We start from the raw sequence: 27,249 nt of genomic DNA on the forward strand, positions 1-27,249 counted from the left end.
ACTCACATCACAGAAGAAAGATTTCAGAGTGCTTTTCATACTTTCCAGCAAGGCTGCTAGCTCTAATGAATCCCCTTCAGCAGCAAACAAAAAGTGAGAAGAGAGGGCTGGGTGAGATTTCAATTAATTTAAGCCTTGAGTGTAGGAGCTAACATACCCATATGAAAGGACCCTCATTTATTTTACAGGGTCTTCCTGGGTCTCCTGGAAATGTTGGTCCATCTGGTAAAGAAGGCCCTGTGGTAAGTATTGCTCATTTTCCATTACGTTTTCAAGAACACTTATTGCACCCTCCTCAAGTCTATTTTTGAGGCTTATTTATACATGAATACATTGAAAATAAATATCAGCCACCTCGACATCATCTGGGAACAGAAGGTAATAGATTGTAATTATGGAGTCTAAATGGATGCAGGACTGAAAGCAGGGAAGGGGTAAGAAAACCATGACTGAGAAAATTGAAGCAGGTGACAAGGGGACAGAAAAGGAAGGGAGAGGGGAAGATTGTGTGCATGCAAGATTGCACTGTCTGTCTGTGTACTGACATCCTATTTAGAACAGGGGAATGGAGTCATAATTTATTGACACTTTATAAGGGAAGCTTTGTGCATACAGAAAACTACCTTGTTTGATCATTTAACAAAATCCTCATCCTGATAGCTGGAAACCATGGGGATGGGGAATAAACTTGAAACTCTGGTTTCAGGGTCTCCCTGGTATTGATGGCAGACCTGGCCCAATTGGCCCAGCTGGACCAAGAGGTGAAGCTGGCAACATCGGATTCCCTGGACCCAAAGGCCCCTCAGTAAGGATCATGACTTCCTCTCTCTCAATACCTATTTGCTGAGTCTCTGCCACAATCAAGTATTTCTCCCCTGCTCCTTAGCACAGTTTACCTCAAGGCAGATCCTCTCACCACACACAAACTGTAGAACACTCATTCCACTAAAACTCTACCTGCACTATGGCCTGGCACATGGCTGGGATCCTGAATTCCACATCTCAACAAATAGAGTCCTTTTGTCCAGAGCTTCACAGCATTGGGTTGTGTCTTGAATAAGAAATTCAAAGCAGAGAGAGAGCAGTAAAATACACAAACAAGCAACAAAATCAACATTTCGAAACTGTCATAGAAAATTGGACATAGAATCTTCTCTTACATAGGTTTTCCCTTCCCTGACCTCCCTCCCACTGCTCTGTTGTTTCTGCCCCTGACTTTGTTCCCTCTTGATATCATGGCCTCTTTTCCTTTAATATGTGTGAAGGTTTTTATAATTTTTAATAATTTTTTTAAATTTTTATAATATACATATTATTTTTATAGGGTGATCCTGGCAAACCTGGTGATAAAGGCCACCCCGGTCTTGCTGGTGCTCGGGTAGGTGTTAACTTCTGCAGAGAAATTTCTCTAAAAATACCCCTTCTTTGAGGCTATTTAGCATCATCGTTACTTTCCAAAGTAGCATCCTAAGGGTCCTTTGACCACGATGAAATGGTTGTATTTTGAACTACATGTAAAAGACAATGAGCTATAACAAATTACAACATGCCATTCAAAGATGCAGATGCATCTGGTCCCTATTTTATTCATATTGTTTAAGAGGTTATGAACATGTGCTAGTATTCTCTGCCTTTCAAAAACTGCCTCCTATCTGTGAACTTCTCTTGAACTACGTCAGAAGTTAATAGGCAGCATTTAGAACTTGGCAAAACTCACAATGAGTTTCTTTAACTCTAAAATGATAAGCTCGCTTTGAGGAATTAGCTTTCGGGGTACTTTGAAGCTTTTCAAGCTATGTAACTTGTGTATAACAATGAGCCTTTTTATTCTATTAAACATTTAGGGAGCCCCAGGTCCCGATGGCAATAATGGTGCTCAAGGACCTCCTGGACCCCAGGTGCGTATTTCTCCCTGCTCTTTTCCAAAGCAGTATAAGCTCTGCTCTTCAGAGCAGCCATCTTTCCCTAGTTAAGGCAGTAAATTGACAACAATGCTACCTCACTTTCTTCTATGGGGCTATTGTTTGTGTGGTTTTGTTTTTCAATTAACCTCTGGCTTCCTACATATGTGGTAATTAACACTGTAATATGAATGCTTTGATTTAAAAGAAAAAACAATTCAATCTTTATAGCTAGGCTAAAATGCATAGACAAATAGCTAGTTTTTCCTTCACAAAACTGGATTCACGGATTTGGCTTTAGAGTCCCAACATCAGTGCATGATACCATGATGTCAAGGGGGCAGTCACTAATATCCATTTCTATCTCTTCTGTCACTCTCAGGGTGTTCAAGGCGGCAAAGGTGAACAAGGCCCTGCTGGTCCTCCAGGCTTCCAGGTGCGTCAGCATGCATGCAGGACTTTCACCACACTGTTCCTATCCAACTTATTGTAACACTACCAGTACCTCCAGCACCACCAGCGTCACCAGTACCATCAATACTGCCAGTAGCCCCAGTACCATCAGTACCACTGGAACTCCGCTCCACCACAGCACCACCACCCAGAACCTGGCTTTAGAACTCAAGCAAAAATCACAGTTATCCAAAGCAGCCTTTTTCAGAATTCCTTAATAACACATAACAATGCTCATGATGTTATTCTCAGTTATTAGCAGCTCCCCTGAATACAGCCGTAAGATTGAAATTCTCCTGTCTCTTCATCTAGGGTCTCCCTGGTCCCTCAGGTGCCACTGGAGAAGTTGGCAAGCCCGGAGAAAGGGTGAGTGGGATGACCTGACTAAATCTAATAATTTCCTCCTTTATAAATGCCTTATTGCCACATAATTACAATACAAAAACATCATATCTCACACACTAATGATAGCAGTCTACCTTGTTGGTATTGAGCAAAATAATGAAACATCTTATTTATATTTTGTTCAAATTGCCTTATTTTGTGGATTGACAGAAACATCACAATAGAAAACAAAACCTATTGACTGTTTCATGTAATAGCCTTACTTTTTGTTTTGTTCTTTGCTATATTAAAATACAAATTATTTCCTTCTCCATAGTGAAAGCATAAATGCACCAATTTTCAATCAAAACCAGAGCCTGGAAAAAAATTGCCTTTAATGTTTTTCTTGGCATTCAGACATGACACTGCTATCCACAATCAGAGTCTGAGCTCTGAGTCATTTTCTCTAATTGTGATGAATGCGCCTCAATCTGGTTACATTCTGTAGCCTCGTCTCCTTTGTCAACAATGGGCCACATTAAAGAGACAGCTGGTCAGTAATAAAAGAGATACACATGGGTATACAATTAACTAGGTAATGTACAGGATATGATAATTTCTATTAAGAAGGCAGTGGTTGTATAGCTAAGATGTGCAAGGCCTTGTTGTGTTTGGGACCCTCATCACATTATCAGAGAAGATAGGCTGCTTTGTCAGTTTTATAAAAGATAGTAAGCTAAATAATGGCTGATTTTCTGATACTGGGTCTGGCACAGACACATCTTTGATAGCAGCAGTAGTCTCTTTTTGAAGTCTTCCTATAAAGCCAAAGTTTTTGTTGTACATTCTAGCCTGTATACCAAAGCATTGATGTGAGTAGAGCCCAGACAGCTTTTCTAAATCAGAATATTTTAGATATCTTAAGAACAAGTAACTGTAGGAACTACACATAGATTCCATGATTTGTTTATTATTGTGTTTTTACCTAGGGTCTTCCTGGTGAATTCGGTCTCCCTGGTCCTGCTGGTCCAAGAGTAAGTGCCACCTAGTTAAATTTCACTAACAGTTGACATGTTTTTAAAAGAATGACTGCTTGCCCCCCATACTACTGGGCACCTTCCTTAAAAATAGTTCCTAACCTCTGCCATCGGATTTCTAAGCTAATAATAAAAAACTCTGGTTAGGTGACCCTATTTCCTATCCAATAACCTTATAGTTAAAGAAACATAAATGAATAAATGTATGTGCTATAGTAAATAATTTATATAAACAAATGTGATGTACTTATTGTAGATGCTAGCTTTGAGCCAAGTAAATTAATATCTAATAACTAAGGTGAATATTTATAGAATGTGTTTCTATTGAGAATCTAAAGCTAAATTCATGAGTCTAGTATTATGAAGGAATAACTACTTTTGTCTATGCACATTAGCATAGCTAGAAATACTACAGTGATTTTTTTTAAATCAAAGTATTCCATTATGTTGTTAGTTACCACATACCTAGAAAGCCAGATGTTAATTTCAGAAACCAATGGTGCCATAGAACAAAGTTAGAGCAAGACCCTCTGATATAATTGCAATGTGGATCTATGATATAAATACTTTGGGCCATAAAATGCACTGTTGTGGTGAGGGTTAAATGCAAAATTCAGAGGCATTCAGCTAAACAGACACAAATGAACAAACACACACACACACACACAAAACCTCTGGTGACTATCCTGTTCCATCATTACTACATGAGGTTGTAAAGATAGCAGTGACGCAACAGTATAATCCTATCCTATCCTAACAACTAAAACTCCATCATCTACCCTTTGACTACTAAATGTATCTGGTATCTGACTTTGCCTGTGAATGTAGCACAGAAGAGTCCATCCCTTTGAAAGTAAATGGACTCCAAAGGTTGAGAATAGTGTTTCCAGATTGTGGCATTGCAGTCTCAGCATTAAGAAGTATATGATATCTCAGCAGTTGTCTCAGGCCTTCTCTCCAGTACACCAGGAGGGAAATGAGAGATGACAATAATATCCTAATTTTGCTGAACTGTGGTAGAATGTGATCTAAAACTCTGAGCATGTAAGGCTGTGTGAGACAGTGTCTGAGTGACTTCTAATTGCTCCATTCTAGGGAGAACGTGGTCCCCCTGGTGAGAGTGGAGCTGCTGGCCCTTCTGGTCCTATTGGAAGCCGAGGTCCCTCTGGAGCCCCAGGGCCTGATGGAAACAAGGTAAAACTATTATTTATAGATCAGTGGAATAGGCCCATGTGCCCCGATTAAAGAGATCCAATAGAAGAATGACCAGTTTTGAAAGTTTTTATTAATTTCCAATTGTGTGACTTCTACCTCAGTTATAAACAATGATTTCTATGAATATAATTATTTCAAAAGATCACTTGAAGAAGGAGAAAAATATTTGTCTAGAATGAGTTAGTATGGTTTTGCACTTTTCTGATTTCACTGTTCATGCTTTTGTTGAAATCTAGGACTACCCTTTACATTTCTAGAAAGTAGTTTGTATCAATATCCAAGCCCATACAGTCAAATTTCTACAAGTAGTCTAGATTTTACTAGTGGAATTTACAATGATTTAAATTAACTAAATACTACATTTACCCCAAAGGCACAAGTCTAAAAGTTTGTGTTCCAAAGTAGATTTCTAGTTTAGGTTTAAAAAAAAAGAAAAAAAGAAAAAATATTGCAACTCTCTGAAAATCAAGCCACTTATGTGACTCCCAATGCCAACCTTCAAGGGGAACAAATACAAAGACTAGATTCAAAAAGATATTTCATTCTGTAGAAGGTATTAGAGGGGGAATAAAAACAACATAAGAGAGAAAAGAAGAAAGGAATATGATGACATTCAGCGGGGCTTTTAAAGGGATCTATTTATCTCAGTGGCTAGCCAACAGGTTTTCCATGTAGAGAATTATGAGGCTTAATATAAAAATGGAAGCTACATTTTCCACTCTTATGGAGACAATCATCCCCCAAGTTGATGAGGTCTCTTTCTATATCACTTGCCTGGGCTAAGAGACTTATCATTGAAAAGGTTTGTGGGCAAACATTTTTCAATCTCTCCTTTCTATTGTCCCACCTTCTTCTTGTCCATGCTTGTCTTCCTGAAGAGGACAAGATTCAGGTTATAGAAGAATAGCAGACACCTGCTCTCTGCCCTCTTCTCTTTAGCCATTGTGTCATTGATAGCAGGCCCCCAGTTACATCCTTCCGCCTTTCAATGATGCTCCTCTGTGTCTCTATGTAGCCAAGAATGCCATCTATTAAATGTTTAAATTGGAATTCTTCAAGAGTTTCAGTCTTGGCTTTCTTCTTTTGCTACTGAAATAATTGATTTCACATGGTTTTCATTCCAGGGTGAAGCTGGTGCAGTCGGTGCTCCGGGCAGTGCTGGTGCCTCTGGTCCTGGTGGTCTTCCGGGAGAGAGGGGTGCTGCTGGAATACCTGGAGGCAAAGGAGAAAAGGTACCACTCAGTGATGGGTCTTGATACATAATACCCATGAACTCCAGGAAAGAAGGCTGTGCAAGATGCACAGGTGTTTATCATCCTTAGCAGGCGGTCTGGTAGCATTTTGACATCTATAATACACCTCCCTCTGCCACCAGGCACCTACACATGTCTAAACTCACTAATCTGGCAAAATTCCTTGCTACCATGGAATTTCATGCAAGCAGATGGTGTTGAGTAATACATGAGGCTCATTTTAATGCCACTAACAATAATGCCTCATCCTGCCCTAATTAATGGAAGAAGCTATATCGAACAGCTGTCAACCGTGCTACGGCATTTGTTATGTTCTAAGAGTGACCAGGCACCACCTCCCATCGCCATGTTGTCTTGTGATTCCAACCTCATCAATTTGAAACTTGCTTCATGATGAATCAGAGGGATGTTTATTTTTTAGTGTTCAGTAATCCTCTGAAAGGGGCCAGAAAAGATGAGCTTCCTACTGTTTTTCTCATTCAACATCCTATAAAGTGGTGGGAAATTGAAAAACACTGAAATTCTTAAAGAGTGGCTAGTGCAATAGAAATTTTTGTCAAAGCACTTTGCAGTTCATTTCCACTCAGAAGTTTAGTTGGAAAGCAAAACATGGCTCTTGCTTTGTACTTACAGGGTGAAACTGGTCTCAGAGGTGAAATTGGCAACACTGGTAGAGATGGTGCTCGTGTGAGTAAAAACTTGTTTTTAATGTTTGTTCCTTCTTAAATTCTTTTTTTGTTTTTTGTATCTCATTCCATTTTAATTCAGCAAATTTACAAAGGAAACCTACAAAAGAATTCAATTTGAGTAAAATCGCAATCCATTATCTCCTATATCACAAACAATATCATTTTACATGCGCCAAGAGAAAATGGAAGCATGACACACCTTTGAAAAATCACACCTTGACTTTGTCTACCTTCTTTAGTGCTAAGTATGGCAACACTAAGCTGCACACTGCAAGCTGCAGGTTTTGAAGACTACTCATAGATAACAGAGCTTTTAGGAAAACAATTCTCTCATTTAAAAAAAAAGCCACGGCCCCCACCAATGTCTTACTATTCATTTGTCCACCCCAGGATCTGATCTAAGGGCAGCTCGGAAATTAACTGTGACTACCTTAAGGGTCACAGATGGCCCCTAAGGAAGTCTAATTAACTTCCTGAGCTGCATTGGTCTGCTCTGTCACCTCTCCCTCCAAGATGATAAGTCACTGTAACACATTCCTGGTATTCTTTGCCATGAGTCACCTCATTCTCACAGTTCCAAATAAGGCTATGCATTTGCTTCCCTCCAGGAAATCTTACGAGGGTGAAGGAGTACAGATCATCCAAATCCTTCCGCTCTGGCCTTTCACATTCCCCGAACTCAGTTCTCTTTTCCTAAACTGACTTCTGAGAACCTTGATAACAAGTACCCTCATGGATTAGGGGCTTTCTTTTTCTTCTTATTATTACAAGTGTGTGTGTGGTCTCATTCACTTGCACCCATTGAGTAGATACATGCCTGTACCATGACTAAATGTGGAGGTCAAAGAGCAAGTGATGAGTGTTGCTTTTCTCCTTCTATGGATCCCATATGAATCCCATGGATCAAGCTTGCGTCATCAGGCTTGGCTGCAAACAGCTTTACCTGCTGAATCATCTTGCTGGCCCTCGGGAGTTTTCTTGATGTCCTACCACAATGTACAATACAGTTGCCCTGAGCAGCAGGATGGAGTTCAGTTAGGATGCTGTGTATTGTTTTCAGTAAGACCTATTTCCTTCCTTTTGGGTCCTAGGGTGCTCCTGGTGCTGTAGGTGCCCCTGGTCCTTCTGGAGCCTCAGGTGACCGGGTAAGTATGCATTTGAAATGAGTTGTAACTCTCTAAGCTGATAGCACTATGTAAAGTTCTCTGCTCGCCCTAGTCCCAAGGAGCCTCAGCAATTCATTTTTATGGCTGGGTCTAAAACCCACTTTTAAAAAAAAAAAAAACCTAGCTGTTGCAGGAAACAAATGCTGCTTGTTTGGTGTTCTCGCGCCCTGCCTATGGGTATGCCAGCTGTCTGATCTATACCTTAATCCCTATCATTTGTTTTAAAGACTTTCCCTGTTGCCCATTAACAATATCCTAATGCACCAAGCCTTCTCAAAGCCTTCAATTGTAAAAAGGAAAAAAAATCAATAAAATACATAGTGTGCCCATTTCACATCGAACAGTCCATTTAAAATAGACCTTATTTATTGTATTGCAAAGATTGCAGCAATCTAGATCAGTCCTGCATCCATCTAAAAATTAAAATGTCCTCCTCCTGGTATTATGGGGACTGATTTATAGTGTTTCTGCAAGTGAAGAACCAATACCACTCCACCTTTTAAAATGAAGCCAGCCTTAAGTAGAAGAATTCGCCTCATTTTATTCTCTGAAATATCCATTAGTCTCTTCCAAGGTAACTGCAAAGTGCGAAAACAACCCTCTTTCTATTGCTCTTCTCCCCCCCCCCATCTATGTGAGGCCCATTAAACAACTCATCACTGCTCTTTGGTGCCATTGCAGGGTGAAGCTGGTGCTGCTGGTCCTTCTGGCCCAGCTGGTCCTCGTGGTAGCCCTGTAAGTAGAAACCAGAGCTTTTGGGATACTCATAGTTCATGGTTTACAGACATCTAAGAAGCTGTGAATATGACATCTTTATCTCCCACCTAGGGTGAACGTGGTGAAGTTGGCCCTGCTGGCCCCAATGGATTTGCTGGTCCTGCTGTGAGTATCACATAAGGGAGATTAACCTTACATCACAATGAGTCAGAAGGTCAGTGCTCACTGCTCTTCCTCCCAACAGGGTGCTGCTGGCCAACCTGGTGCTAAAGGAGAAAAGGGAACCAAAGGGCCTAAGGGTGAAAATGGCATCGTTGGTCCAACTGGGCCTGTTGGAGCTGCTGGCCCATCTGTAAGTTGAATTCACTGTTGACCAACATACCCAAGTATTTTTATGATCCAATATGTGCCTATTAAGTGCCTACTGTCCTACTGTCTACTAAGCATTCCAGATAAAAGATTACATACATACAGATACACACACACACACACACACACACACACACACACAAACACTCGGTGGGTTTCCAGACAGGGTTTCTCTGAGTAGCCCTAGCTGTCCTAGAACTCACTCTGTAGACCAGGATGGCCTCAAACTTAGAAATTCACCTGCCTCTGCCTCCCAAGTGCTGGGATTAAAGGTATGGGCCACCACACCTTACAAGACCTTTTTTTAAGTCACATTTAAACACCATGTAAACGTTTTGTAAATATCTCGTTTTCATTCTTCAGTAATCCACAGGGTGTTACTAGTTGGAACGGAACATTTATTTCATGTGACATAGATAACTGTGTTTCATTTCTAAATTTTCTTCAAGGGTAGAAGAGATAGATGAGAATGAGCCATGGGAAAACAAGCATAAAGTATAAGAGTTACTTGTTTTGTGATTTGAAGCCACCTTTTTTGCTTGCATTTAGGGTCCTAATGGCCCACCTGGTCCTGTTGGAAGTCGTGGTGACGGAGGGCCCCCTGTGAGTATTTACAATTGACTCTTCTTTCTTAGCTTACATACTAGTGACAGTTTGAAAGTTTTAGAATTCTGGTAAATTTGAACTGTGAAAAAGAAGGGCTTGAGAGTCCTGTTCAGTCTAATCTAATCAGAATTATGAAGTTCGCCAGAACTGACCTTAAAGTCAGCTACATAGGCATTAACTCAAGCCCAGCAACAATCAGGGCAGCAGAGGTTGCTACCATAGTCTCACAAGGGCATAAGAAGGTCAAACTCAGGCAGTTTAATTGGGAAATAGAAAATGGAGTTCTCTGATACCTCGTATCCTTTTGTTAATGTCTCAATTCTTCTGACTGACCAACTCTCCTCATCCCACGGTTTCACCCCAACTCCCTAGAGACTCAGAGGTCTCCAGGAATGAATCCCTCCAACGTTTCCCTCCTTAGGCAATACTTAGTACCCTAGCTCAATTTCATACTTCCTTCTATAAACACTCCTTTTCCTAGTGTTTCATCCCTCTCACCTAGCCAGCTGGTCAATAAACATTCACATATCTTAATGAAAATTAACTTATATTCTCCCATCTCACCATCAGATAACCTGCTAGCATTTCAGAAAATACCAACAATCTTAGCATAAAGTGCAGGCATTACCTCTAGTAGCCTACTGATAAGATGTATAGACTATTAGAGCCTTCAGGACCCTAGCTAGCTAAGTGCTCCCCTATGTTAAGCTGAGGGATAACTTCTGTGGTCCATCTTTAGTAGCATGATAATTTTCCAAAGGGAAAATTGTCTGATCCTAATTCCTAGAGTTGACTTGACTGAGTTTGAATGTGCTTGGTTCTTAGGGTATGACTGGCTTCCCTGGTGCTGCTGGACGGACTGGTCCCCCCGGACCCAGTGTGAGTACATCATTTCCAAAATATCTGTTTACTCTCACCAGAAGGCTTCTGGTAGGAAATTAGGGGAGAAAATATCTATTAAAACAAATTATTTTTTGTTTTTTTGTTTTTTTTTTTTTGAGACAGGGTTTCTCTGAGTAGCCCTGGCTGTCCTGGAACTCACTCTGTAGACCAGGCTGGCCTCGAACTCAGAAATCCGCCTGCCTCTGCCTCCCAAGTGCTGGGATTAAAGGCGTGTGCCACCACTGCCCGGCAACAAATTATTAATACTTGCTAGTACTGTCCCAATTTAAAATTATCTTTGATGAATGATTAAGACAAAATCATTCCAAATTATATTGATTTTAAAATATCAATCTAAATGCTGTTATTCATGTAAAAGCCAGCATCCTTTGGAATGCACAGTCTCTTTTTAGAAAGAAAAATGCAACAGAAGCTTTGGTCACATATCTGGTATTTCTCTGCCTAATTACCCTTTATAGCTAACATTCTGTCTCCATCCTAAAGCTATAATTGTATCTGAATTTAAAAGTAGTGTGGTCTCTAACTTAATTCTCATTCAGACCCTCCTGTCAGGACTCAAGAGAATTTAATTAATTATCGAGGATTAAGTATTCCAGTTGAGGTTTCAGGGGAAAAGAAATAGCAAAGATGTTGATTTTTTGGAATCTTTTACACATTCATAAGAGAAAAAAATCTTCATTCCTTGTAGGCATTTAATTAAAGCTAGTCAGGAGCACATGAGTTCCTCAGTTATGAACAGAATGCCAGGGTTGGCTTTGCTTAAGGAGAAATGGGCAGAGTCTTCAAGAATCCAAATTCCCTTTCAACTCAGACTTAATCAGCAGACGTAAATCTCTTCCTGATTCTGATCCCAATATACCAGTGCTATAACATGTCTTGCCTTCATCACTAAAATTTCCCACTGATTCTGCCTCATCAATTAGCTTTATTACAGGCAGGAAGAAGAATTTTAAAAGTTCCAAAAATGGGTGGGATTTTATTTTCCAGAGTGACACTGTTCAAATCCTAGTATCTAGGAGCAAGGCAACTCCCCTCCAGGTCTGTAACAACTAACAGAAAACAAATGACCTTATACATTTGATCACAGGGTATTACTGGCCCCCCTGGCCCCCCTGGTGCTGCTGGTAAAGAAGGGATTCGTGGTCCCCGTGGTGACCAAGGTCCAGTTGGCCGAACTGGAGAAACAGGTGCATCTGGCCCCCCCGGATTTGCTGGTGAAAAGGGTCCCTCTGGAGAACCTGGTACTGCAGTAAGTGATTTCAAGCTCCTTTCTCTCAATACTTACGTTGAGTTAGAACAAAGCCCCTTTACAAATCCTCAAGTGGTATATATCTATTAGTGAGTAATGCAGGCTCTCCAGTTGAGCCAGGAAATCTGTCCAGCATGCAATAAGGTGTTGTGGTGGCAGCAGATGCACAGAAATGACAGAGGATGAGGGAACACAGCTTCACTGCAACATCCCTCTCTGCTCTCAAGGGACCTAAGAATTAGCACAGAATCCTCCTGCTGTGGCCAGCCCTCTATAAATTAATCAAACTTCATAAGCTGCTCATTCCTTAAGCATTCCTGGTTCAGAGTTACTGCAGTTCTGCAAACTGCCCGTGTTAGATCTTCAAAGTCAAGGTCAAAAGTTTCTTCCCTGCATAGAGTCTATAAAGATTAAATCTGCATCTCCAAAGGCTCTATTAATCTCAACTACATATATACATATCAAAATGTAAATTTACTGTCATCCTCAGAAAAAAAGACATTCAAGGATGTGTCCCACCAATTAGAAGTCATGGCCTATTCCTGAACCTAGGAGCCCTCATTTTCACAATCCTTGGGCTAATCTGTATTATGAGATAGGGTCTTACCAGTAATAATCAGTATTTTTTTTCTGTCATCTAGGGACCCCCTGGTACCGCAGGTCCTCAGGGTCTTCTTGGTGCTCCAGGTATTCTGGGTCTCCCTGGCTCTAGAGGTGAACGTGGTCTGCCAGGTATTGCTGGTGCTCTGGTGAGTTTGATGCCATCCTGATTCTCATTAACATAACAAAAGATTTTAAAAGCTGCCACTTCAAATGTGACAGATTGATCGCTGAATAACTCCACTTAAGATTTTCTACTCATGGCATTTTCTTTATACAGATTACATGTCACCTATCCAGGAAGCTTTAATACTACCTTACTTAGACACACGCTAGAAAGACACAGCTTAACATTATGCAGAATGATTTTTGTTCTTTCTACACGCTTAAGAATGATATAAGCTTTAATTGCATTTCCTTCTCTGTGATGTGAAATCCTGGCATCATTTATCCCCGCAAGAATGGGACTGTTCATGGAAGTTCATGAATCATTTCATTTAACCCTATGCATGATAGCAGCTTGAAACCATCTTTTATCCAGAAACTATCAGCTTTATGAATTAATTTTATTTGTGGTGCATTGGATGCCATCAGACCCTCCTCTTACTCCCATACCTAGCCACATCCACACAGCTGAAGCTCTAAGTGTAGGGAAGACAGAGCAAGCCTATCTTGCAACGGTATGATTCCTACAATGTTGTGACCCATCTACATTTGACTTGCCTTCACTCTTTTAACTAGAATTCTCTGCATTCTGTCTGATGATAGTGATGTTTCTTTATCTTCTCTGCCTCTCTAGGGTGAACCTGGTCCTCTGGGCATTGCAGGCCCTCCTGGGGCCCGTGGTCCCCCTGGTGCTGTGGGTAGCCCTGGAGTTAATGGTGCCCCTGGTGAAGCTGGTCGTGATGTGAGTGCAATACTTGGTTTGTAAAATAAAACCAAGCAGGATTTCACTGTGTGTCAACTTCTAGTGTTGCAATGAGGTTTCATACCCTGAGCTTCTAAACTAGATAATCTACTTCTCCATATAATGATCTTTCTTTACAATAAAGCTATGAGGATTGCTTGGGTTTGAAAATGGGCTTTAACTGGCAGACAGTAAAATTGAGGCTTCAATATTTAAAATATCTCTAAGAAATTAAATTAGGAGGTTCTTGCTCCCCCCCTTTTTTATTTAACTGAAAACTGGGAATAATGAGGGCAGGGTAGCAGAGACAACAAGGCTAATGGATCACAGAACCTCACCAAAGTGTCTTAATTTGCATGGTGTTCTCATAGGGTAACCCTGGCAGTGATGGTCCCCCTGGTCGAGATGGTCAACCTGGACCCAAGGTCAGTATACTTTTTCACTTTTCTCTAATTTAAGAGTGATCAAAATACCGACAGATTAATGCTGAACTTCACTTTTCCCTCTGGTAGGGAGAACGTGGTTACCCTGGCAGCATTGGTCCAACCGGTGCTGCGGGTGCTCCTGGTCCTCATGGTTCTGTGGGTCCTGCTGGGAAACATGGAAACCGTGGTGAACCTGTAAGTATGTAAATGTTGTCACCCTTGTGGACTTTACTGCGGCCTCACACTTGAGCACTGAGGCCATCAAGAGCATGATCTTCAACTTGGCTGATGAGTTCTGCTTTTCTTTTCTAATTCACAGGGTCCTGCTGGTTCTGTTGGTCCCGTTGGTGCTGTTGGTCCAAGAGGTCCTAGTGTACGTACATGGTGATGACTAACACTTAAGAATTAAGAATGATTCTAAGCCATCTACTTAGACAATAGATAATATAGAGGCTACACTTTGGTACTTTAGTCCATGGTGAGAAATGATTCAGATGACTTTATTGATTTTAAGTCTATTCTGCTTGTTTGTATTACTTAGTCATAACTAATTGCTCAGTTAGAGGAGATGGCAGAGAAGATGGCAACCTAGTTAGGCCTTTGCATGACTCAAGTTTTCTTTGTAAATGGATTAAAGAAGAGAAATAAGTTTGAAGAGAAATTTCCTTTGAAGAGAAATAAGTGATATTGTTCTAAAAGAGTAGAAACACATCTCTTTCTCTGTCTTTATAGGGTCCTCAAGGTATCCGAGGTGACAAAGGAGAGCCTGGTGACAAAGGGCCCAGAGGTCTTCCTGGCTTAAAAGGACACAATGGATTGCAGGGTCTTCCTGGTCTTGCTGTAAGCAAAAAGTGACCATCTTGCATGAGTTCTAACCTGAATGGCCTTCAGGTTCCTCCTCGGATGCCCACTGTTACTGTGTAAAACACCCTACCTTCTAGATCCATTCCAATTCTCCAGCTAACTCCACCTCTCTCAAAGAGGATCCTATTTCATAGTCTAACACAAAGAGGTAAGGGTTAAAGGAGCCAGAAATGTCCATGTATTAACATCTCCTGGCAACGGCGATGTCCTTCAACTGCACTTAAAATAAATATAATTAGAAGGATGACTAATATGGCACTGTTCAAATAGCTTGTGGAAAAAAATAATTGAGCATAATAGATATAATGGAAGAAAAGAGCTCCACTTTACATTCTCAATTTTCTCAATCTAGAGTCCATTGAAACGAAAGTTTTCCATTCAATTTGGGAAGAAAAAAAAAACCTATCTACTGACTCATGTTCTGAAAGTATAATTTTTTTTCTCTGTTCTCTCTTTGAAGGGCCTACATGGTGATCAAGGAGCTCCTGGCCCCGTGGGTCCTGCTGGTCCCAGGGTAAGTGAATCAAAATTAAAGTTCTTTTCTTGAACCAAAGAATTATCCAGTCAGTGAGCCCTAGGCTACTGCAACTTGTGGGGTTTTACTCATTCATAAGCACTTGGTATCCTTTCTTTTTAGGGTCCTGCTGGTCCTTCGGGCCCCATTGGCAAAGATGGTAGATCTGGACATCCTGGACCAGTCGGGCCTGCTGGTGTTCGTGGCTCTCAGGGTAGCCAAGGTCCAGCTGTAAGTATGACTTTGGAGGGATAGCTTAGGACCTCCCTGACCAAAGGAATGCCTCCTTCAGCCTAAACTGACAAGATTTTGATAGCACACAGGAGTATATCCACTTCAGTAGCTCTCTGAAAGTTTGTTAACTGTATATGATGGGCGTTTTCAAACCTTCACTTTGTGACTGAGATCAAGTAGTCTATTTACTTAAGCTTGTTCCTTTTTCTCATATTAGAACGTGTACTGATACAAAAACACACCTGAAACTTTCCTGTCCTGATTGCCTCTCCAACTATGAGCCAGTTTAAAACCGTCTCTCTGCCTCTTCCTTCACAGGGTCCCCCTGGTCCCCCCGGGCTTCCTGGGCCTCCTGGTATCAGTGGAGGTGGCTATGACTTTGGTTTTGATGCAGAGTTCTACAGGGCTGACCAGCCTCGCTCACAGCCTTCACTCAGACCCAAGGACTATGAAGTTGATGCAACTCTGAAATCTCTCAATAACCAGATTGAGACCCTTCTCACTCCTGAAGGCTCTAGAAAGAACCCTGCCCGCACATGCCGGGACTTAAGACTCAGCCACCCAGAGTGGAACAGCGGTAGGTTAAACATTCAAACCACACTGGTCCCTCATATGCCGACCTTTCCAAAATCGATGTCCACTGATGTTTATAACAAACATGTATTTGGGCCCAAAAACTCTATACTGTCATACCCAGTTAATAAAACATCATTTTCTTCCTCTACCCACATTCATCCTTAAGGCTGTTGAGTTGGTTATTCGTTTACTCCCAGGACTAGGGATTAAATATCAGACCTTAGACATGCTAGGCAAATGTGTAACGCAGAGCTCCATCCCCAGGCCACGTTTTACACTTTGTTATAAGACCAGGTCTCACTACACTGGCCCTTGAATTCACTCTAATCTTAGTGGGCCTTTTAAGTTTTGATTCTCCTGCCTCAGGTGGTCTAAACACCCTGATTGGATGTTTCATGAAGAAAAAGGGACTCTTAAAAATAGTCACCACCTTCCCACTAACTGTGGAATAGGTGATAATGTAACAGCACCATCAAAATAGATTTTTATGGGAATCAATATTATTGACAAGTTATTATTACTAGAACCTACATTTTGCAGTAAATTTACCAGCTGTATTTTCTTTTCTAAAAAGATTACTACTGGATTGACCCTAACCAAGGATGTACTATGGATGCCATCAAAGTGTACTGTGATTTCTCTACTGGTGAAACCTGCATCCAGGCCCAACCTGTAAACACCCCAGCCAAGAAGGCATACAGCCGCGCCCAGGCCAACAAGCATGTCTGGTTAGGAGAGACTATCAATGGTGGCAGCCAGGTACAGAATCATCCAAGTACTCCTCATTCTCCTAAATATGATTTTCTTAGTAACATTCGTTTTTTAATTACTTGAGCTTTAATCCTTTACCCTCATGAGTTTATTAAAAGAAACAACTCTTTTCACAAATTCCAATTCTATCCTAGATCACATATTAAAAGATTGGACTCATCCATCTAATTCAAGGTTATTATTCAAATTTGAGTTAATGGGTAATCATTGGAGAAATAGCTAATGTGATTTCATGTAAAGGTGCACCGTCCAGCCAATAGCCCCCCAGCTATGCATATATATTGCACAGTATTGCAGAATGTGAGCAGCTTTTCTGAATTTTTAATTGAACCTCCCCACTGATGTTAGCAAATGACACTAGAATCCAGGAGGAAACAAAATGAGGTCTGACTCCATCTCACAGCGGCCAATTCTAATGAGGGAAGCATTTGCCGTGATGCATACCTGAGTCAGATGCTCTCTTATGATGACGCTGCCCTCCCCAGGTAGATCTTATGGCCCTTAAAGCTACTGAAGCTTTAACAAGTGTGACATTTCCTTTAAAGCACCTTTTTCCTAAGCCAGACTCTGACTCCATTATGTCTCCTTTATGTGTTTTGACTTTTTTATTTGAGTTTTTGTATGAGGTGGCTATTTAAGAGTTCTCACCTTCTTCTCCATAGTTTGAATACAACATAGAAGGGGTGACCTCCAAGGAAATGGCAACTCAGCTCGCCTTCATGCGCCTGCTAGCCAACCGTGCTTCTCAGAACATCACCTACCACTGCAAGAACAGCATTGCATACCTGGATGAGGAGACAGGCAACTTGAACAAGGCTGTGCTTCTTCAGGGTTCCAACGATGTCGAACTTGTTGCTGAGGGCAACAGCAGGTTCACCTACACTGTCCTTGTCGATGGCTGCTCCGTAAGTGATGGGAAAATGGAGGGAGAACATTTATTTGAGGATATGAGGTGACCGATTCTAGCTTAGGCTATTAAATGAACAGATGAATGAGAGACCTAACTTAATTGACCTTTCTTTTTTAAACGCACTTAAATGCATCCAACATTTCTGATAACTACAGGAATTCATATTAGATACCACCTTCTATTCCACTTTCATACACTGAGCTGACTCCTATGCCCACATAGTCTCTGCTTGCCTCCTTAGCATTTAGAGTTCCTAGATATTAGCACCAAGAATTGAAAACTTAATGAGCTTTAAAATGCTTCAGTTGCACCTTAGAATATGGACTACATTCAATTTTTTGTAGACTTTTTCCTGTATAAAAGTATATAATATGTTTTATATGATATGCTGTAAGTAGAATAAAATTTTAAGTGAAAGTTACTGCATACCTACCCAACTCTCTACACACACACACAGACATATACACAATATGCATACACACAACATACACAAACATACACAAGATACACATACAACATAAACACACACCGCACACATACAAGAGACACAAACACACCACACACATACACATACACACACACACACACACACACACACACACACAGACCATACACCTACCTTGAAAAGAATATGTATCTAAACATATTTGAAACTTATCCTAAATGAGAATCATTCCCTGAAAGATTTCCTTGACACTTGTATGTTAATGCACTTCTTAATCAGGAACACCTATATGGACCTGCCAAGAAATGGCTTTCCTACTCTCTGATGCTTAGATGTAAGTCAGATGCAGCTGGAGTGGCCTTATGTATTTTCCTCTTTCCCATTTTTTCTATTATACAGAAAAAGACAAACGAGTGGGGCAAGACAATCATTGAATACAAAACAAATAAGCCATCTCGCCTGCCGTTCCTTGACATTGCACCTCTGGACATCGGTGGTGCTGACCAAGAATTCCGTGTGGAGGTTGGCCCTGTCTGTTTCAAATAAGTGAACTCAACCTAAATTAAAAACCAAAAACCCCTGAAAAAACTTTCTTTTTGCCATTTCTTCCTTTAAAAAAAAAAAAAAAAAAAAAAAACTGAAAGCTGAATCCTTCCGTGTCTTCTACGCACCTACATCTTAAACTGTGGGCAATAGAGAAGGATTGATCAGAGCAGTGTGCAATATGATCCAACTAAGTCTCCTCCTTGGCCCCTCCCCAAAATGTTTGCAATGGTTTTTTTGTGTTTTTTTTTTTTTTTAACACTCTGACACCTGTTGTGGACCTTGTCAACCTTTGTAAGAAAACCCAAATAAAAATTGAAAAATAAAATAAAAAGAAACCCATGAACATTCGCACCACTTGTGGCTTCTGACTATCTTCCACAGAGGGAAGTTTAAAACCCAAACTTCCAAAGGTTTGAACTACCTCAAGACACTTTCCTGTGAGTGTAGACCACCCCACTGAGAGTTGACCCAGAGAGACATGAGCTGAGGTACTTGTTTTGTTTTGTGACACAAAGGTGCTAATTAGTAGTATTTCAGATACTTGAAGAATATGGCCGATGCTGGAAGAATTACAGAAGAAACGATCTTCCACATTGATGTGCATTGTGTGGGATTCTTAATTTGACTTAGTGGTCCTCTTTCTCATCTTATCCCCAACTAAAGGAATGCAGGCCACTTGCCCCAGATTCTCTCTTCTTTAGATTCAGCATTCATTCTTTGCCAGCCTCATTTTCCTTCTTCCCCCTGGTTCTAAAAAAGTCTTGTTTCTTGGACAAGCAGAAAAATTGAATTGTACCTATTTTGTATATGTGAGATGTTTAAATAAATTGTGAAAAATAAAATAAAGCATGTTTGGTTTTCCAAAAGAAAACATTGAGTAAAATTCCTTGTTTCGATGCTCTTTGCTATGTGAATCTAGATCTCAGCCAGCCATTAGAACAAGTGAACATCAGTGGAAAGAAATTATACATAATAATAATAATAATAATAATAATAATAATAATAATGTAGAAAGAGCTCAGAACAAGGAAGGACTCAGGAAGAAACTAAGTTCCAGTTTCTGCCATGTTCCTTAGAGCTAAGTGACCTTCAGCCTCTGTACCTGGTTTCTGCTTCCAACTTGATAACACGGGGAGGAATTCTGTTCTGCACTGTGATGCATCTGTGACTCCTCAGAATATATGGTACCTAAGCAACATGATACTGTTGATCTCTGTTTTCTATAAGCAAAGGTCCATAGAAACGTTTGCCCAATTATCCATCAAGCACTTTGTAACTATGGCTGAAAGTTAGTCTATGCACAATTAATATTATTAACTAAAACAGTTTCAAATAGTCAGTAAAAAAAAATGCCACACACTTAAATATGCTGCAACTGAGTACAATGCCTGTTGAGAGGTAATGTGTGCGCTGTCAATCAGCACAGACAGTTGTGGATAATAGTACCCAGAACACCTACCTGCCAAATCAAGTTCATTTTCCTCCCCTGCACCTTTCAATGACATCTTTAACACATTGAAACATAGTAATGTGTCAAGTAAAATGTTAAGATTCATTTAGAACTTATTCCCTGTTACAGAACGTAATTGTTATTGTAATATTTGCCTCCTGTTATAAGTCACCTCAAGATTCAATTAGTTTAAAAGCAAAAGACTGAACATGAGGAAGATTTTAGCATTAACTCTAAGAAGTTAGCAAGGTCTACTAACCAAACAGTAATATCAAGTTGAGGCCTTCCCCCACTAGAATCTGAGTACTGGAATACTTGCTAAGGTACAAGTACACAGTCATTATCCCCCAAGTCCAGATCCTCTATGGAGTCGGTGTTTGTACTGTGTCTGCAATTCTGATTCCTATACCAAGTAGGTGACTCAAGTCTCTGTACGCCCTTGATGTCTCTAACACTCCATATCTTACGAAGCCCAAGTCGATACACCCAATCAATCACACAATATTAAAAAAAAACTAAAACCCTGTTATCAAAATGCTATGACTCCCTCAAATTAATCATTGGAATAGCAAGGGCAAAGGTGTGTGATAAAATTGTTAGAAGTCTCTGGGTTGAATATAAGTATGGCTTCTGGCTTGTGATATGAGGAAGAGAACCATCATTTCATGAGGACCAACTGTGGCCCACATGTACATTAGAATGGCTACATCTGAGCCTCTTCTGCTAACAGATTTCCAAGCTAACAGTCTTAATAATCACTCTATCTCCAATGCATCATCACTACATAAAAAGGAGGAAATAAATAACATATTTAATAGATAAGTGCTATGTTCAAGATACTAATAGAATGAAAAATTAAAGTTTTGATACCCAAATAACAATTAGAGGATGGCTAAAACAAAAGAAAACCTGCTTTTAAAAGCCTGTCTTTGCAGGTCTATTAAACATGTTTACAAAAATACCAAGAGTGTATGCTTGCAGAGCAATCACGTCAAGACTGGTTTTTAGTCCTATATGTTCCAAATTTGCTATAATATAATTTTATGACCTATATCATTTACAACAAATTATCTCAAGAGAAATTAGTAGCAATCTTTATGGAAGAGTGGTCATCTCTAAGAAGGAGATGTCTACCATCTCACTCAGCTTCTTCCTGAGACTATGAGGAAAGCTCACCTAGTCGTCCCCTGAGCAACACTAGGAAGGATGCCCAGAGCTAGCTCCACCTCAGCTAAGAGCAATTTCCTTAAGGTTTATACAGCTCACTTGCTAAGACAGAATAAACCTATGTATGAATACTATTTTAGACAAAGTTCCATGTAAGGATAACAGGACACTGTTATCAATTAGAGGGTCTCTTGGGAGACTGGTCTCAGTCTCATACAAAACAGTGATATTTGGCCAACTGGCCTCTTATTGCAGATCTCACTCCTCCTATAAGCCCTCTCTGGTTAAATGCTTCTATTCAGAAACCATTTATTAAAACAATCCAGTACTGGGCTGGTGAGATGGCTCACTGGGTAAGAGCAGCGACTGCTCTTCCAAAGGTCCTGAATTCAAATCCCAGCAACCACATGGTGGCTCACTACCATCCATAATGAGATCCGACGCCCTCTTCTGGTGTGTCTGAAGGCAGCTACAGTGTACTTACATATAATAATAAATAAATCTTTGGGCCTGAGTGAACGGGACCAACTGGAGTGAGAAGAGGTCCTAAAAGTCAATTCCCAACAATCATATGAAGGCTCACAACTATCTATACAGCTACAATGTGTACTCATATACATAAAATAAATAAATAAATCTTTGGGTAGTGGTGGCACACACCTTTAGTTCCAGCACTTGGGAGGCAGAAACAGGTGGATTTCTGAGTTTGAGGCCAGCCTGGTCTACAGAGTGAGTTCTAGGACAGCCAAGGCTATACAGAGAAACCCTGTCTCAAAAAACCAAAACCAAAAAAAAAAAAAAAAAATAGAACAATCCAGTACTTACCAACTCAGTTGGTCCAAAGTGAATATCCCTAGAGTCTAGGCTAAGAAAATGGCTTCATAGTTATATCCAGAAGATTTGACCCTCCCATGATCAGTCATCTCTTCCAGGCTAATCACCAGCTCTCACAAAGTCTTCATGGGACTTTCTCTGACCCTTTGCCAAATGAAGGTTTAGCCACCTCCACCTTGAATGTGAAAGAGAAGAAAGTGGCACGTGAGAGGAGGATCCTTGGAGGGGGATTATTAATCAAGTTATTTAAAATTCTAAATTAACAATAGTTAACATACTAGACAAGAGGAGACACCCAAGTAACACTAGATACATTCATTGTCTCTCATACCAAAAAAGTTTTTAAAAATGCTATTCTCTCTAATGTCATTGACAAGGAAGTTCAGAAACTGGATTATAGATAAGAAAAGTTGAAATGTCATTCTGGGTCAGAACAATAATCCATCCATCAATATAGTTCTCAGCCTTCCTAATGCTTCAACCCCTATTTAAAGTTCCTCATGGTGTGGTGACCCCGAACCATAAAATTTTTGTTGCTATTTCATAACTGTAACTTTGCTATTATGAATTATATGTTTCCTGATGGTCTTAAGTGAATTCTGTGAAAGGGTCGTTCAACCTCACAAAGGGTACCCATCCACAGGTTGAGAACCGCTGATCTAGATAAAGGTTTTACCTTTGACAGTGGAACTAGGGAAAATTGGAAGAAAGTGGTTGGCAGGTCTTATTTAGCTAGCCTTAGAACTCCCATTTAATTACCTAATTGTACATCTTTTTTGTACATAGATATATCTAAATGATTCCAGAGCCCTCTATTGGTATTACAGTACCAATAGGCAAAAGCTAAAGCTGACTTCCTAGCTCTGCTCCCTGGCCCTCTGATACATAAACAAAAGGCTTTCTTCCCTTTGGCTGAACTGGCGGAGGATTCAATAGCTCTGTACCGTTAGAGGCGCCAGTAACTGCAACAGTGGTACAGTCTTAGCCGGTAATGACTGACTTATCCAGATGTCTCAAGAAAATGAGCAAGCACTTTGTGGTCAGGATCATGGGTTTACTAGCCTGGAGGTCTTGGGAAAGTCTCTGAAGTTAGGGGAAGGTAGAGTTTACATTCTGGGTTTTGACTTCTTTATCGCGTATGCTCTACCCATGTCATAGAACCCTGGGTAGCCCAGTAGGCACACGCAGAGGCGCTGTGTAAAGAGACCCCTGCTTCTCTTCCAGTCACTCACAATAGCCTTTTCATTTAACTTCTAACTCCTGGCTCTCCAATTTAGAGAGAGTCTTGAATTTTAAATTTAATTAGCACTGCTCATTTACTCAGAACATGTATCTTACAATGTCCCACTCAACGTTGCTCCTTCACCTAAGATCTGAGGCAGTCAACCAGCATCGTCCAAATTAAAGTAGACATTTCTCTTTCATCCTTCTACTTCCCTGGCATTAGACCTTTGTCCTGTCCCCAGACAGGCTTGATCAAACCAGCCTTGGACTCTGTCACATCGAAATGAACCTACCCCTAAGAACCTCTGTAAAGAAGAGCAAATGAAGTAAATAACGGTCAATAATTGGGATGCCCTCCCCTTAGATAAAGTAAGAGTTTGTTATTTAACTGTAAACAAACATTTAATCTACAAAGGACCGCAAGGTTTTAAGAACATGCTGGTAGGACATGCCCAACCCTCTGAACAAACGAAGTGTGGGGAGGGGGCACCAAGGGCGGACATCCAGTGCTACATAGCAAGATCCTGTTTTTAAAAAGACAATAATTGCTTCTCAAAACTTTCAAATGTCTTATTACCTACTGTCCTCAACTGAATTCTCCCAAGCAAAACTCTTATTCTAAGTTCAAGCTATGGAGACAGTTTGGGCCAGAATTAATGATTCTACTGGAATCTAGAAAGAAATGTCAAACTGGCAATCACCGTGTATTAAGATAAATTGATCGATGCAAAATTTGTTTTATCATTGGAGTGAGGGCTGTTTTGGAGTGTAGGGCACCTCTACTAACCATTAAAAGGTAAGAAGAAAACAGAAGCAATCGTTTTTGAATGGAATGTGTTGACTGAGAGGCAAGATAAGATCCCTGACAAAGACACTTATCTACTGAGTCGACAGGCTTTACCCACAGGACGGCACTCCAAGTCCACTGCTCCCCCTGCTGGCTGGATAATAGAATACCCCCAATGCAGACCATTTAAATGGAAACTCAGTTCCTGTAAGAGAAACAAGAGCTTTCCTCTTCCTTACCTGCCCCAGATGTACCCCCCTTTGTCCAGTTCCTTTCTGGTCTACTTCCATGCACTCACTTCCCCCCCAACTCTTGCCTACCCCCTCCTTTGGTTGCCTTTTCTATCAATCGCTAATCTCCCACGGAACTGATAAGCAGTCGCAAAGCGGCAGATGTTAAGTCCCACAGACAACAACCATCTAGGTGTAGAGCTGACCAATTCTGCAGAAGTTGTCCCAAATTGTGGTGAGTTGAAGTAAGCAACCAACCACCGAGTATTTAGACAAGGGGAAGGAATTGGGGATTGGAGGAGGAGAAGTTGCAAAGGCTATTTCTGAAGAGAGACAAGAGAACGTTGGGAAAAAATAAATAAGAACAAAGCAAAACAAAACTAAGGGCTTCAGACTTGGAACCATCTGCACTTTAATCCTCTTCATGATCTCCACCTGTAAAATCCACATCCACTGGTGTGCTCAGTGATGACAGCTGAGTTGTGAGGATAAGACCGAGAACCACAGAACTGCTTTGTGAGGTTGGTAAAGACTAGGCGCTCGACCATCGGGACCACCTGTGTTCTCGGCGGCACAAGAGCTGAATCTCCAATTAAAGACCTTTACTCCACCATCAAAACTAGCAGTCACCTTCCGTGGGTACCATCCTCTCAAGGCATAGTGAGAATAAATGATAATGTATCTGTATTTCAATTACACATCAATTTCTCCCACTATATATAGAGAGACCTGCTAATCCCTAAACCCTGCCAAGTCTGTTGAGTTCTACCACCTAATAAAAACATACCAGGCTTTTATTAACAGTTTCAAATATTTAATATATAAATTTATACTAACCTTCCCATCTTCACAATTTGAAAGCAATTGTAAAGTAAAATTGCCCACAGAAATAAAGACTTGCTGTAAACTGGCGGCTGCTGCTACATGCCATTCGTTAGACACATGCGGTTTTGAAATAAAGTCCCCAGAACTTAAACCTAGCCTTTGTGCTGACTGGGGACATCTTCCGCACAATGCACTGTAACTCGCACATCTACCGAACGACTGACACTTGAGTTCTTCAATTTGATTTTTCTAAAAACTCTGGCAGTGGAAATACTAACTCAAGTATTATCAGCCCAAGAAATGATCATAATTATTAAATTCCTGTCCTCAGGGAACTCTCTTGGCTTATATGAATTTACTCAAGGGCTTTAAACATCATTAAATCACCTATTATCCTGGTGCTTTGCATGGCTATATGAGTGATGTTATAATGTATTCACTTCAAAGAAACATAGATGATTTGATTATAATTGTTTCCATCATGGTTTTTCTATCACTGATTATAGATCTACTTTCCCTTATAATACAGAGGTCTGGGATAATGTCTAAACTGTTATCAATATAACTAAATTGAAATTTCCATGTACCACTTTGCTCATCACCATAAGATTTGTTCCTAATCAAATGAATCGAAGAAGAAGAAGAAGAAGAAGAAGAAGAAGAAGAAGAAGAAGAAGAAGAAGAAGAAGAAGAAGAAGAAGAAGAAGAAGAAGAAGGAAAATTGCTTCAGATATGTCTAGAGATGTTCTCCTTTTATAAGTTTCTCCAGCTTGGTCTCAATGAATATTTACTCTCAGTTATTGCTCAAGGTGATATATTAAAATTGTAAGGTCTACACATTTTCTAAGATTTTTCCTTCAGCTAAGCTATCACAAGAACAATCACTCAAACACTATAAAGTATAAGAAAGAACCTCAATTTTCCTGCCTCTACAGGAGAGGGCTATCTATCACAATCGCTGCTAACTCCACTAAATCCTTTGAAGCTTTGAAGAGAGAAAGCCAAAGTGATGCCCAAAAGGTGTGTTTTCTCACCAAGGCACAAATCAAACAGTGCATTTTGTAAGATTTGCAGGGTTGCCAGACCTTTCTTCATTCTCACCTTTGTGAGGAATTCATAACTTGAGACTAATTCAATAAAACAGATTGATTTGGGGATGGTTAAAAAAAAAAAAAAAAAAGACCTAGCTTCTTTTTCAAGCTAGAAAAAAAGTGCAAATGGCTTAGCCGCCCCATATCACAGATATTATGATGGAATTGGTCCAAAATATTGTTTTTAAAAGTCCTCTTGTAAATTAAAATTTGCAAGCTATCTTAGTGAAATTAGTCTAAAGCCACAGGGCTCTGAAACCCTCCTTCAACTCACTGGCTAAATTGGATGTTTGTACATATGCTTTTATATATACAAACAGTATGCACAAGGCTTTCCCGGACCCTACCAAATACTGTCCAAACCCGACTTTCTGGAGTGAGCCCAGGATACCCCACATTGTTAATCAGAGTAACAAGGTAATTCTCACGTCTGAAAATAGGGGCATGCTACTGTCCCCACGTTCTAAGATGATCCTTCTCCAGTCTTTCCAAAATGTTTAGGACAGTAGCTCTTGGATTGTGGACTCTCTAAGTGGCTTTAAAAGAGAACATGTAACAGCTCATTGAACATGTGAGCAATTAATTTTGGAACAGTTGCAGTATTACAAATGTGATTACTTATTGCAAACCCAATTAATCTAGTCAGGAGGAATGTTAATTACAAAGGAGTGTGAAAATTAGCATGAGTGCATGACTAAGTGCCCAAATTTTAGCTTATTACATTGTCTGTCTGCTAATTTACTTTCAGAGTCCTTCTTGGGGAAGTCTCCTGTATGTTCGTGAATGTGAACGATAAGATAACATTAGTCCTCACTCTGGGCTTGATTAAGTCATCTTGGGACTCTCCCAATTAGGAAAGCTCACAGCTTTAGAAACGGCTACCTTGGCATTTTAAATAGAGTTACTGAAATTTACATCTAAGGAAGTGTTAATCACATCAAATGTTTAGAAGTAACATTTTTATTAT

The 27,249-nt window shown here is 40.3% G+C and overlaps 1 protein-coding gene across 1 annotated transcript in view; it reads left to right on the forward strand.

Annotated features, from left to right (window-relative positions):
• The window catches only part of Col1a2 (collagen type I alpha 2 chain), a 36,156-nt gene extending 16,616 nt beyond the window's left edge, over nt 1-19,540 (forward strand). Inside the window, exons 24-52 of the mRNA XM_031381102.1 lie at nt 189-242; nt 707-805; nt 1,325-1,378; nt 1,845-1,898; nt 2,284-2,337; nt 2,667-2,720; nt 3,668-3,712; nt 4,811-4,909; nt 6,055-6,162; nt 6,817-6,870; nt 7,964-8,017; nt 8,720-8,773; nt 8,867-8,920; nt 9,000-9,107; nt 9,674-9,727; nt 10,556-10,609; nt 11,721-11,882; nt 12,524-12,631; nt 13,282-13,389; nt 13,761-13,814; nt 13,902-14,009; nt 14,134-14,187; nt 14,547-14,654; nt 15,139-15,192; nt 15,316-15,423; nt 15,745-16,003; nt 16,577-16,761; nt 17,436-17,678; nt 18,528-19,540. Of these exons, the coding sequence (XP_031236962.1) occupies nt 189-242; nt 707-805; nt 1,325-1,378; nt 1,845-1,898; nt 2,284-2,337; nt 2,667-2,720; nt 3,668-3,712; nt 4,811-4,909; nt 6,055-6,162; nt 6,817-6,870; nt 7,964-8,017; nt 8,720-8,773; nt 8,867-8,920; nt 9,000-9,107; nt 9,674-9,727; nt 10,556-10,609; nt 11,721-11,882; nt 12,524-12,631; nt 13,282-13,389; nt 13,761-13,814; nt 13,902-14,009; nt 14,134-14,187; nt 14,547-14,654; nt 15,139-15,192; nt 15,316-15,423; nt 15,745-16,003; nt 16,577-16,761; nt 17,436-17,678; nt 18,528-18,674 (2,751 nt within the window). The 3' untranslated portion in view covers nt 18,675-19,540. The remainder of the gene's footprint in view (nt 1-188; nt 243-706; nt 806-1,324; nt 1,379-1,844; nt 1,899-2,283; nt 2,338-2,666; nt 2,721-3,667; nt 3,713-4,810; nt 4,910-6,054; nt 6,163-6,816; nt 6,871-7,963; nt 8,018-8,719; nt 8,774-8,866; nt 8,921-8,999; nt 9,108-9,673; nt 9,728-10,555; nt 10,610-11,720; nt 11,883-12,523; nt 12,632-13,281; nt 13,390-13,760; nt 13,815-13,901; nt 14,010-14,133; nt 14,188-14,546; nt 14,655-15,138; nt 15,193-15,315; nt 15,424-15,744; nt 16,004-16,576; nt 16,762-17,435; nt 17,679-18,527) is intronic.
• Nucleotides 19,541-27,249: the final 7,709 nt, after the last annotated feature.

This window comes from Mastomys coucha, unplaced genomic scaffold (genome assembly GCF_008632895.1).
Source record: "Mastomys coucha isolate ucsf_1 unplaced genomic scaffold, UCSF_Mcou_1 pScaffold20, whole genome shotgun sequence".
NCBI lineage: Eukaryota > Metazoa > Chordata > Mammalia > Rodentia > Muridae > Mastomys > Mastomys coucha.